General features: G+C 40.4%; 1 protein-coding gene across 2 annotated transcripts in view; it reads left to right on the top strand.

Moving 5' to 3' along the window:
* LOC109897546 (potassium voltage-gated channel subfamily C member 1-like) overlaps positions 1-12,790 on the top strand; it is a 133,105-nt gene that overhangs the window by 110,722 nt on the left and 9,593 nt on the right. Inside the window, exon 4 of one of the 2 annotated variants that reach the window (XM_031833746.1) lies at positions 6,788-7,978. The exons of the other annotated variant lie outside the window; for it this stretch is intronic. Coding sequence (XP_031689606.1) covers positions 6,788-6,933 — 146 coding nt within the window. The 3' untranslated portion in view covers positions 6,934-7,978. Of the gene's footprint in view, positions 1-6,787; positions 7,979-12,790 lie in introns of those variants that run through there. 2 annotated transcript variants of the gene reach the window in all.

Here is a 12,790-nt window from a genome sequence, read left to right as displayed (position 1 = left end):
CACACCACACATTTCTTGTTAACACACTATAGTTTTGGCAAGTCAGTTAGGACATCTACTTAGTTCATGACACAAGTAAATTGTCCAACAATTGTTTACAGACAGATTATTTCACTTATAATTCACTGTATAACAATTCCAGTGGGTCAGAAGTTTACATACACTATGTTGACTGTGCCTTTAAACAGCTTGGAAAATTCCAGAAAGTGATGTCATGGCTTTAGAAGCTTCTGATAGGCTAATTGACATAATTTGAGTCAATTGGAAGTGTACCTGTGGATGTATTTCAAAACCTGCCTTCAAACTCAGTGCCTCTTTGCTTGACATCATGGGAAATCAAAAGAAATCAGCCAAGACCTCAGAAAAAAAATTGTAGACCTCCACAAGTCTGGTTCATCCTTGGGAGCAATTTACAAATGCCTGAAGGTTTCACATTCATCTGTACAAACAATAGTACGCATATAAACAAATATAAACACCATGGGACCACGCAGCCATCATACCACTCAAGAAGGAGATGCGTTCTGTCTCCTAGAGATGAACATACTCTGGTGCGAAAGGTGCAAATCAATCCCAGAACAACAGCAAAGGACCTTGTGAAGATGCTGGAGGAAACAGGTACAAAATATCTATATCCATAGTCAAATTTGTTCTTCTCAACAAGGAAGAAGCCACTGCTCCAAAACCACCATTTAAAAAAAAGCCAAGACTAAGGTTTGCAACTGCACATGGAGACAAAGATCGTACTTTTTGGAGAAATGTCCTCTGGTCTGATGAAACAGAAATATAATTATTTGGCCATAATGACCATCGTTATGTTTGGAGGAAAAAGGGGGATGCTTGCAAGCCGAAGAACACTATCCCAACCGTGAAGCTCGGAGGTGGCAGCATCATGTTGTGGGGGTGTTTTGTTGCAGGAGGGACTGGTGCACTTCACAAAATAGATGGCATCATGAGGTAGAATATATCCAAATTATGTGGAGATATTGAAGCAACATCTCAAGACATCAGTCAGAAATTTAAAGCTTGGTCGCAAATTGGTCTTCCAAATGGACAATGACCCCAAGCATACTTCCAAAGTTGTGGCAAAATGGCTTAAGGACAACAAAGTCACGGTAATGGAGTGGCCATCACAAAGCCATGACCTCAATCCCATAGAAAATTTGTGGGCAGAACTGAAAAGGTGTGCGCGAGCATGGAGGCCTACAAACCTGACTCAGTTACACCAGCTTTCTCAGGAGGAATGGACCAAAAGTCACCCAACTTATTATGGGAAGCTTGTGGAAGGCTACCCGAAACGTTTGACCCAAGTTAAACAATTTAAAAGCAACGCTACCAAATACTAATTGAGTGTATGTAAACGTCTGACCCACTGCGAATGTGATGAAAGAAGTAAAAGCTGAAACAAATAATTCTCTCTACTAATTATTCTGATGTTTCACGTTCTTAAAATAAAGTGGTGTGATCCTAACTCACCTATCACTGGGAATCTTTACTAGGAATAAATGTCAGTAATTGTGAAACTGAGTTTAAATGTCTTTGACTAAGGTGTCTGTAAACTTCTGACTTCAACTGACCATTTCCAATGAACCGAGTTAATTTGACCTACCTCTTTTTCTACTGCAGTAGTTAGTCAGGGTGTAAATGAGGCCCTGTTGTCTCATAAAACCCTGTAACTGCTTTCCACTCGACACATTATTACTTTTGCTTCCTACCTACCTTGGCGCTCTTTATGCTTTCTTAACTAAACGCTCCACTGCTTTCAGCATCATGATCTCTCTTCTTCCTATGTCTTTCCACTACAGACCATTTCAGTCCTTAACCCTCATCCTCCCGCTCCATACCATCAGAACTGACACCCATATTGTTCGCATTCTAGCACAGCTGTTGCTTCACCCGCTTTTTCTCCATTTCGTCTGCAATACTCGCCACCTTTTCCAACTTCCAGACACCACACACTACACCTAGATGATTGCACCGGTTTTCAATGTCTATTAGTAAAACCATATCTACCCTTAAAATACAGCATCAATATTCTGGCGGCACACTGCACTGTACGATAGTTCTACCTCAACCTTCATCAACATAACGATAAAACACTTCAACTGGTGCAATACTTCCACAAACAATTGGCACAAATACAACATATTTTAGACCATGCCTCCAAATATGCTAATGAGCCCCACCAGCACATTGCCCCCACCTACATTTCAAAGTGCAGTGAAAGTAAGGTAAACAAGTAACTTTACAACAATAACACCTTAATTCAACTGTAAAAAAGCAAGCGTTTAAAGTTAAATGGGTTCTCATGCACAAAATGCGTGTCAGCCAATGAAAAGCGTTGATTTACTTGCATGTGATCAAACGCAAAATTGTAGCTGGTCCCATCAGATAATATGGTACAAATTAACTCTAAGTTAACTTAAACAGGTGGTACTGATTATACCCTGGCACAGTTGCGTCAGCCAATTAAAATCGGCAAAGTAGTTGGACACGTTCCAACACTTGTTCATGGATGGAAGTGTCCTTAACATAACTAAGTCCAACAGATCTGATCGTCAAAGCAACTATCACATGTATTTGACTGGCTGGTTAAATTGCTCTCTGTGTAAAGTGCCTAGTCCACGTAATTGTCACAGATTATGGCAAGGTTTTGAATCTCACATGAGCCCCCCCCCCCCCTTTAAAATGTTGATTTACATGTATTGTGTTAGTGTCAGTGCTTGACTTGGACTAAAATAGGTGCCAGTACTGTATATATTTAAGTGCAGGAACTGTACAATACTTTTGAGCTAATATTTGATAAGGGGTGCAGGAACTCAAGCATGAGAACATTTGAGGTGCAAGTACTCAGTTCTGGTGAGCTCCTGCCCAAGTCAAGCACTGCTATTGTGTTGAAAAGGGACATACAGCCAACAGTTTGAAAATTAAGATTATGAATGAATTTAAGAAGGAGCTACCTTCTTCAGCCTTGCACACAAACACACTGCTATTGTCTAATAATTATATTGCGTAGGATATATTACATGGACGTGTACACCTAAATGTAGGGCTACAATTTTTTATAGGCTGTGCGTGATTAGAATCATCCACTTCATCACATGCGTTTTGAATCGAGCATCAAGGACCGGCAGTCAACAGGATTTTGTTGTTGTAAGGACCTCATTTATATTTCCCCCATAAAAGCACATAGATGTGTGTGAAACTGGTAAACAAAAACGCAGGGTTTTGTCATGTATGCAATAACGTGAAAATGGTGTCTTACGTTAGTAGTAGCTTGTAGCCTAATCAAGGATGCATCAGTGCAATATTGGCACACAACATTTTGCTACAGTAGTAAATCTCGAATTTGTAGGTTTAAAATATCCCTCTAGTGTCCAGGGTTGACCTATTTTAAGAAATGACATTGGTTGGTCGATATAAAGTCTAAGATATTTTATAGTTTGATGAAGAAGTTGTGCCAGGACATAATCAGTACGATTCGTTGAGGTTAGCATAGGGCTAACATGTGCTAGGTTATCTAATGGGACCAGAACAATTTTGTGTCACATGCAAGTAAATAAACACTTTTCATTGGCTGATACACATTTTGTACGTGAGAATCCATTTAACTTGAAATGCTTGCTTATATGTTAACAAGTATGGCCCCACTGTATTTTTACTGCAACTCTGTAGCAGGTAACTTCTACTTATCGGATACTTCCGGCACATCTGTAGTATCCTATAAGTATAACTGTAGAACCTGTCATTGTTTCTATCTGGAACCAGAGGTTTCTTCATGAGATTGTTCTAAATGGAAATCAAAAGGTTCCCCTACAGAGACAAATCAAAAGGTTCTACATGGCACCCAACGGTCCTGAACAGTCATTCTGAAAAGTACCTTTTCTCTCATGGCTAACTACCAGGAAGTTTTAAAGACAGGATGAGTGGGTGGGGAGCTTATATTCATGAGCTCGCATTGACTGACAGCTCTACGCCTATGTCAAGAAGCAACTTGGATGCAATGAGCAGCATTGCAGTAAAATCACATCAAGCTAATTTAGTGATTCACAAAGCAACTCAAACGTTGAATTAACAAAAAATATATACATCTCCCATTTGGCATGTCTCTCGTGATGCGGTTCACAGCAGCACTGACGGATGTGTTGACTTGACAACTGAGTCACAGTTTTGAACAACCCTCATCTTCTAAACCCTGGCAGTCATTCTGAATGCAGACTGTGGGAATCCACTCTGGTTGGATTCCAATAGGAATTAAACATCACTTTGTAAGCCAGCATAATGTGACTTGATGCTGGTTTTGCTTCAGCTTATGCTGGTCACCAGCAAAAACACAATGAAGGCTGGTCATCAGCGAAAACACAATGACGGCTGGTCATCAGCGAAAACACAATGACGGCTGGTCATCAGCGAAAACACAATGAAGGCTGGTCATCAGCGAAAACACAATGAAGGCTGGTCATCAGCGAAAACACAATGAAGGCTGGTCATCAGCGAAAACACAATGAAGGCTGGTCACCAGCAAAAACACAATGAAGGCTGGTCACCAGCAAAAACACAATGAAGGCTGGTCACCAGCAAAAACACAATGAAGGCTGGTCATCAGCAAAAACAGAACAGAAACACAACAAAGGCTGGTCTGTCAGCATAACCAGCTAGACCATGCTGGTCAGACCAACTTGACCAGCACTGACCAGCATAGACCAGCTTGAAATTTATGCTGGTCTATGCTGTTTAATTTCAGCAGGGCTGCAGGTTTCATACAGAATGTTGATGCTGTATTTTAAGGGTAGATGTGGTTTTACTAAATCAAAATATCCAATGACAATGTCTGCGAGACCTTGTATACAGTGTAAACCACGGTGTGGTTTCTCTTTATCTGTGATTGATTGAATTGGATCCCAATTTTATGGTTGATGACATGTGCTGTGACTGCCTTTCCGCCCTCATTCATTCCTGCCCAAGAACACATTCTTTATTATCAGTAACGATGGAACAAAGTAATTCATGACAACAAAAACAGCACAAAGAAAGGACACATTAGGATGAGATGTGGCTGCTTTGAGTTTAGAGAACAGAGGATGATCAAACCTATCCTGTTATGCCACCTATAACCTGATGATTCTACTGCTTGGTCATGTGTGGTGAGGTTTATATCCAGATTGCTGCTCTATTGTAACTTCACAACACACACAGACAACACAAAGTTTCATCTCTTACATGGGTGGTGTTAGATTTTGGCTTGCTCTTAAAGGGGTGGAGTTAGATATTGGTCATGTTCCTCTGCTCAGATGTTGCTGACAGCACCGTCAATGATGTGGCACGCAACCATTGGTTGATGCATGCAACGTCTGAGCAGGGGAATGTGACCTTTGGCTCACTCTTAAAGGGATGGTGTTAGAATTTGTCTCACTCTTAAAAGGTGGTTGAATTTAGGCTCACCCTTAAAGGGGTGGTGGGAGTAATGCAAATTCGAACACTAATCTAGCGTAATAATATGTGCATAGAGGCTATCCACAACATGAAAAGCTGTGTTTTATGTTTACGTTCTACTACATCGCTGGGAAGGAGGAGGAGGAAGGGAAGAAGGCAGGCTTGGACCATGAGAGGAAGTATGGGCCTGCATTCACAAACCGTCTCAGAGTAGGAGTGCTGATCTCTGATCAGTTCACCTCTGGACATTCAAATATTATCTTATTAATTTTATTTGTTTTGATCTAAAGGTCAAATTGATCCGAGATCATTACTACTGTGATGGGGGCTCTGAGAGGTAGGTGTAAAGGGTGAATAAGGGGGGAGCAGCCAGGTTCTGTTGGGCCCGGTGAAGCTGCCAGTGTTTTCATACGATCTTCAGACACACACACAGTAAATGTTCTGCTAATGTTTCTGTTCCCAAATCCTGAAGACTTCACCAGGTCCAAGTTGGTCACATCGTTATTCTGTGGAGGTGCTGAATAGAGCTTTGACTGTATGTACTGTTGCCCTGTCCCCCGGTCTGTCTGAAGTCTGTCTTTCTGGAGGTTTAGAATTCAGTGTTGGAGGCTAAAACATCTGGATGCTGAGTCTGCCCTCTCTCTCTCTCTCTCCTTTTTCTAAGAGACAAATGAGTGTTCTTCCCTCTCTTTATGTATACCAGAGGGAGCTCTAAAAGTCACTGGAGCTTGATACCAGCTGTTTTATCCATCAGTACTCTCCCCTCTACTATATTCTACTGTACTCTACTGTGTTGTACTGTGTATGCTGACACTACTGACAGAAAGCACCATTTTGTATTGATGTGGCAAGATTTTGATGACATATTTTCATAACTCATTTTCCTGTTTTGTCCTGTCTGTCTTTCTCTCTGTCCCTTGTCTGTCTGTTTGTTTTCTTTGGCCTTAAAACCTGATTTGAATTTTCGGTTTGACTGTTGATTTGACTTGATTTGGTATGATTTGGGTTTTAATTGTTTTTGTTTTTTGAAAACTTTTTATTCATAACAATTGTTATTCCTTGCTATTTCCAACCCATTATATATTTTAACACCACATCTTTGTCATCCAAATTATATCCATGTCCTCCTTAAACATGAACAAATAACATAATAATCATTAAAACATTGAAATTAACATTTATGCAATTTTACTTAATATTTATTTTGCACCAAATGTCCTGCTTTTAAACTGTTTTGAACCCTAAAACTACTTTTCCCAAAACACCACTGTTGATAACCCCTGTCACCTCTACGGTAACCCCTTGACCTCTAACCTAATGTAACCCTGTAACCATGACAACCCGCTCACCACAGCAACAGGCTATGAGAAGTCCCGCAGCCTCAATAACATTTCGGGCATGTCAGGAGCGCCTATGCGCCTCACCCCCATCACCAACCCTTTCGAGCCCCCGGGAACCAACCTCCGCCGCTGTCACTCCCCCATCCCCTCCATTTTGTAGCGTCATGATGTGGAGAAGCAAGCCAACAAGTCAACTACAGAAGCAGCATCAGGAAAGAGAGACATACCAACACCACTGTAATCCCAGTACTCCCACTGATATTAGTCCTATAGTGATAATGATAATGAACTGTAGGGGGTGCCATTTAACCACATGTAATAATGTTCTTTATTGAAAGCCAGGTTAAGGGGGGCATCCAGTGTATAAGGGACTTAGACTTGATATTTTTGCTATTCATTCTAAGACTACAGGCACTTTCCCACCACATGCAATGTGCAATATGTTAAGCCGAAGCAAAATGTTAAGAGGTATTCGGTGTTAGTCTCCAGCAATGTTACACCTGATGGAGCAATGAGAACCCGCACACACACACACACCCATCAACACACATGTATACTCGCTCTCTCTTTCTCTCTCACACAAACACACACACACATATACTCTCACACACCTGCCTTATTAACAGGGATTGAGTGTAGGTTAGCGATTTAGACTGATAAATAATGTAGTGAGCTAAAATAGCAGGCCTCCCTGTATTATAGTAAATGTGTGCTGTTTTTGCACTCCGTATTACCACTAATCCTAAAGAGCTACTTCGTCAAATGAGACTTCCTCTAATACTCTACACCACCACACGTCATCAAGCCTCAACAGCAAACCCATCCACTCACACACACCTCTTGTATTTGGGAGAAGAACATACTTACACTAACTAACACCAACAAAATATCTAATATATACTCAAATGCATGCATTCGTTTTTTGAAGAAAAAATCAAACGAAAAACATTAGGAATAAAATCACACAAAGAAATTCTTATATTTAACAGAAAATCTTTGACAAGAAAAGAGGCAAGCCCAAAATAAGAAAGGTATTTTTTTGTATCACCCATACAACTGTACTGGTTAGTGCTTGATCTCCCAGGGGAGCTGACTCATTGGACCATTAAATGTGTTTCTGTGTGCTGAAAATAGACTGTATCACACACACCACACACTTATAGAAACTCACAGACCGATCAAATAGCAATGTATTATTTTAAAAGCTGAGGGGGGGGGGGGGGGGGGGGGGGGGGGGGGGTTGCTAGAGAGTTGTATTATTCTAGCGTTCATTCACTACTACTATTATTATCATTATCATTATTGATATTATCAGTGCCATGTAGAGAGCTGGAGAGAACGCAAAGCGTTCTGGGGCTTTTGTGCAATACACAGACTCTGATGAATGCCTGAACAACAACCATCATTGTTTTAAAGAAGAGCATCCTAACCCACAGAGAGGGAGGACATAATAACAAACTATTTTTATAATGGTTGTGAGGATTAGAGGGCAGAAGGGATGGAGGGATTTGCTCTTCTTTCTCTAGGGGGCGACGTTAGGGGTGGTAGAAAAGAAGGGGTGGGGGGTGGGACTCTCATTCCTATTGGTCGGGAGCAGTAAAAGGGGAGGGGCCATTTAAGCAGAGATCAGTATTTCTCATCATTGACTATATACCACCCCTACCGGCCATCCCTGCCCTCTTGTATGCAGGTGTGTAAAATTAAATGTAGCTCCTTTCTCTTTTTCTAAATATGGCTCCTCAGAAATCAATCTGTACACATATCAAACTATACAGTCTGCACATGTCAGTGTCAGGTGGGTGTGGCTATACTCAGAAGTGGCTTTGGGTCACCCGTTAGACGAGAGATCAATTTCGGTCTTTTTCATCTTCATCAACAATCTCCCTCCACTTCCTCAATCCTTCGTTGTCTTCCTGTATCGAGCATTTCACCACATCGCCACACTCACAATGACTCTTATGATTTGAGTGTAGTGATTTTTTCAGTTTTCTTTTTTCTCTTTTGTCCTTTTTGACCCTCCCACCCCCCACCTCTCCCGGTCCTGGCTGCTGAACCATCGCACCTCATATAAAAAGAGGGCACCGTGAATGGAGGATGGACTGACAGCACTTGGTAGAAGAACAGAACGAATCAATGACAAAATGAACAAAAAAGGCAATATACATATATAGAAATATGCAATGTATAGAAATATATTTGTATCTATGTATAGTTAATCCTATGGAGATGTGCTGTATGCTGTATATCTGTGGCACACGTGGTTTTGTGTGCACAGACATGCATCTACCTCTGGCCCAAGATGCAAGAGTGCCAATTCATCAGAATTACAGATCATTCCTTTCTTTCTCACTGTTTTCTGGGGGGGGGGGAATGAAGTGTTGAAGGAGGACAAATGTTTTCCCTCCATACCAGACATTAGAAAAAAAAGAGACCAAAACTTCTTAAAATCCTGATTTCTTTTGAAATTGTTTGTTGAAATGTAGAACATGACGAGGTTATAGTGACAACGTTAAAAACATCCTATCTTGATATACCCAATGTCGACATTTAAATTATTGTCATTCTTATGGATTGTATATTTTTCATTTAAGCGGTTGATTTACACAAATGTTTATTTTTGTATTTTCCGATGTTTACCGTCGATTTTATTATTGATTTTTATTGGCATCGAATGTTGCAATCTATTAAGGTAATGCTTATGTCTCTAACTGGTTGCATCCAGTTCTGTTGCTTGAAATTTGTCCGTTTGATTTTATGTGATTTTTTTGGTTTGACATTCCCATTTCTCCCCCTCCTCATCTCTCACTCTGCCACCTGCTCCTCTCTCACTAGAGACAGAGGGTTGTGTAAGGACTGAAGGTGACATCTTTTCATATTTCGCAGAAAGAGCATTCTCTATGACCAACATTAGCATTAGCCATATACAGGTGTGGACTGTATACACTCTAGATAGCGTTAAGCTAAAAAGCCTATTAGTGCAACCTCGTTAAGCGAGCGAAGCAACAAAAAAAACACAATAAGACAAAACTGTTAGATAATTCAAAGCTCAAGACTCATTAGGATGAGAACTGTATCCTCTACAGGCTCAAGTGATGCTGTGAGGAGGTTTAACGTTTATTAGATTAGAATATGAACTGTTGTCGTGAGTCACATGACATAGCTCCATATCTGCACTTCATATCTGTACTTATCCGATAGTAGCCTGATGGCCAGTCGGTTCGTGCTCTATTACCAAGTCCTTGTCACTCATTGTCACATTAGCTTGCCAATGACATAGGAGTTGGCTAGACTGCACAAACAGATCTGGGACCATGCTAAGTAGTAGTAGTGCGCAAGAATCTGAAAAGCCTTCATCTGTGTAGAGTTTGAGTTTGAGGTGGGAGTGTCAGGGAGGGTGACAGCTTGATCTATAACTATGGTTGGTGTGGATTCCATTTTGATTGCAGTCAATTCAGGAGATGCATTGAATCTCAATTAATTAATTGAAAATTGCCTGTTATATTAAATGTCAGATTGTTTTCAATTCATGGGTTGCATTTTTATTCACCTCCAGAGTTGATATAATATAAATGGAATTCACCCCAACTTGCACTAGTACTCTACACCCAGAGTAATAAATATGATCATATAGTTATATATGGTAGTATACATAGATATATTCCATATATATGGTTTTGCTGACACCCAGACACCAGTCTACAAACTACCAAATCAATATTTTCTAATGTTCTCTCTTCATCCCTACATCCCTCCCTTCCTCCCCTGTCTTCTCCCTTGATCTAGTGCTTTGGGTGTTTGTTCTTTAATTATAGAAATTCTTCTTATACCTGTTATTGGTCCAAATGTTCTGTACAGTTGTAAAGTTTTGACTTATTTCAATCTGCATGGGGTTTCCATTGCAAGCAATAAGGAATTGATATGTCTATATCCAAAATCAAGGAAATATGATTTGAGAAGACATCAGATTTGATCATGAGCTTAATGATTGTGTATATATTTACTGTATATATTAAGTGCATATGAATGTGTATATTTCTATACACAACATATAGACTAACAGCATGCTATTAGGGGGGGGGAAAGCACTCGCCTCTCACAGATTTGTCTGAGAAGAGTTGAGCTTATATATATGCATGTTAAGATGTTATAGGGTGGAAGAGACCATTGGTACACAAATGGGGAGGGGGTTTGGGAAAGTTGTATTTTTTAAGGATGGGGAAGGGTAACCAGTGGTCTTGTGTAGCTGCTGTGTTATTTCTTATAGACCTTACCAGACTAACTGGTAATAATAATTACTTTATGATTTATAATTTTTGTTATCTTTTTACAGAGAACTATTCTGAGAGCCCAGTGCTTATCAGGTATATGCAAAAAGAAGCAGTAACTGTGAATTAATACTAGAGAAAAAAATGATCTACTTCTTCCTTTTTCCATGTTAATCAGAACACGTCTTCAAAACTCAAAATGTCCCTCCGTGAAACCACATCGGCCAAAGCCCACCCAAACCTTACCGACTTTTCAACACACTTCATCACTTTCTCTCCTCTCTGTTCTCCCTCTCTCTTGTTCCATCAATCCATCCTGTCCTGGCCCACTCTTGCTTGAAATATCCTGAGGTACAGTACATACCCAACATTTAGGGGTTTAGTATTTGAAAGTAACAGAAATTACTAGTTTTGAGCAGGTTCCAAATTCCCCTAACCTCCCCTGTGGGGAGGGAAAGCTCACACAACATTTGCATTATTAGTGATCCTTTCTTTTGATAATAAGTAACCACAAGGTGTAGCAAAACGAAGTAGCATTTAAATGCACATCATATCCAAGGTTACAGGTTATTAGTTTATGACACATATTGAGTCAAAGCAGATAGCAAAATTAACCTCAACTGTCACTAACAATCTACAAATAGACTACACTTCCCCCCTGGAGGTAGAATTCACACGTAACCAACCGTAGGCTACAGACAGATACACGACTCATTGTTGAGCAAAAATACTTATGCTAGGTCCTTCTGCATCCTGCACATTTTTTAAACTTAGGTTGCATCTGAAATGGCACCCTACTCCCTATTTAGTGCTTTGCTGCATCTGAAATGGCACCCTACTCCCTATTTAGTGCTTTGCTGCATCTGAAATGGCACCCTACTCCCTATTTAGTGCTTTGCTGCATCTGAAATAGCACCCTACTCCCTATTTAGTGCTTTGCTGCATCTGAAATAGCACACTACTCCCTATTTAGTGCTTTGCTGCATCTGAAATAGCACCCTACTCCCTATTTAGTGCTTTGCTGCATCTGAAATGGCACCCTACTCCCTATTTAGTGCTTTGCTGCATCTGAAATGGCACCCTACTCCTTATTTAGTGCTTTGCTGCATCTGAAATGGCACCCTACTCCCTATTTAGTGCTTTGCTGCATCTGAAATGGCACCCTACTCCCTATTTAGTGCTTTGCTGCATCTGAAATGGCACCCTACTCCCTATTTAGTGCTTTGCTGCATCTGAAATGGCACCCTACTCCCTATATAGTGCACTACTTTTGACCAGAGCCCTATTATAGGGGATAGGAATAGTCAATGCCCACTGGGCACAACGTGGAATAGATATTGAATTGACGTCTGTGACCGATGGGTGGTGACTTTTCCCCCATTGTCACTGGGACAGGAGGGTGCTGCTCTTTGACAAGCAGTAGGAGGCGAGCATGTGACATTCTAGAATGGATCAGTAGAGGTTGTTGTGATAGGTGGTTATTTTGCTCATTATTGATGGGCAAGTTGATGGTTTAGTTAGTGGTTTCAGTTAGTAGAGTGATGTTCAGGTCTGTGTATCATAGCATGTTTTTGTTCAATCATTGCAGGTAAAAAAAAAAAAACTGGGAAGAAGTTCTTCAGACACTTTTTTACCAATCCTAAGAAGGGAGAATTACTTTAAGATGCTAAAATTGAGGATGTTTGTAGTCTAGCCATCAACTGACGTAGAAATGAATTTAATAATATCATCAGTGCAATGTTTTTGACTACA

This window comes from Oncorhynchus kisutch, linkage group LG10, assembly GCF_002021735.2.
Source record: "Oncorhynchus kisutch isolate 150728-3 linkage group LG10, Okis_V2, whole genome shotgun sequence".
Taxonomy (NCBI): domain Eukaryota; kingdom Metazoa; phylum Chordata; class Actinopteri; order Salmoniformes; family Salmonidae; genus Oncorhynchus; species Oncorhynchus kisutch.
Note: the sequence above shows the minus strand (reverse complement) of the source record. Positions and strands in the feature narration are given on the sequence as shown.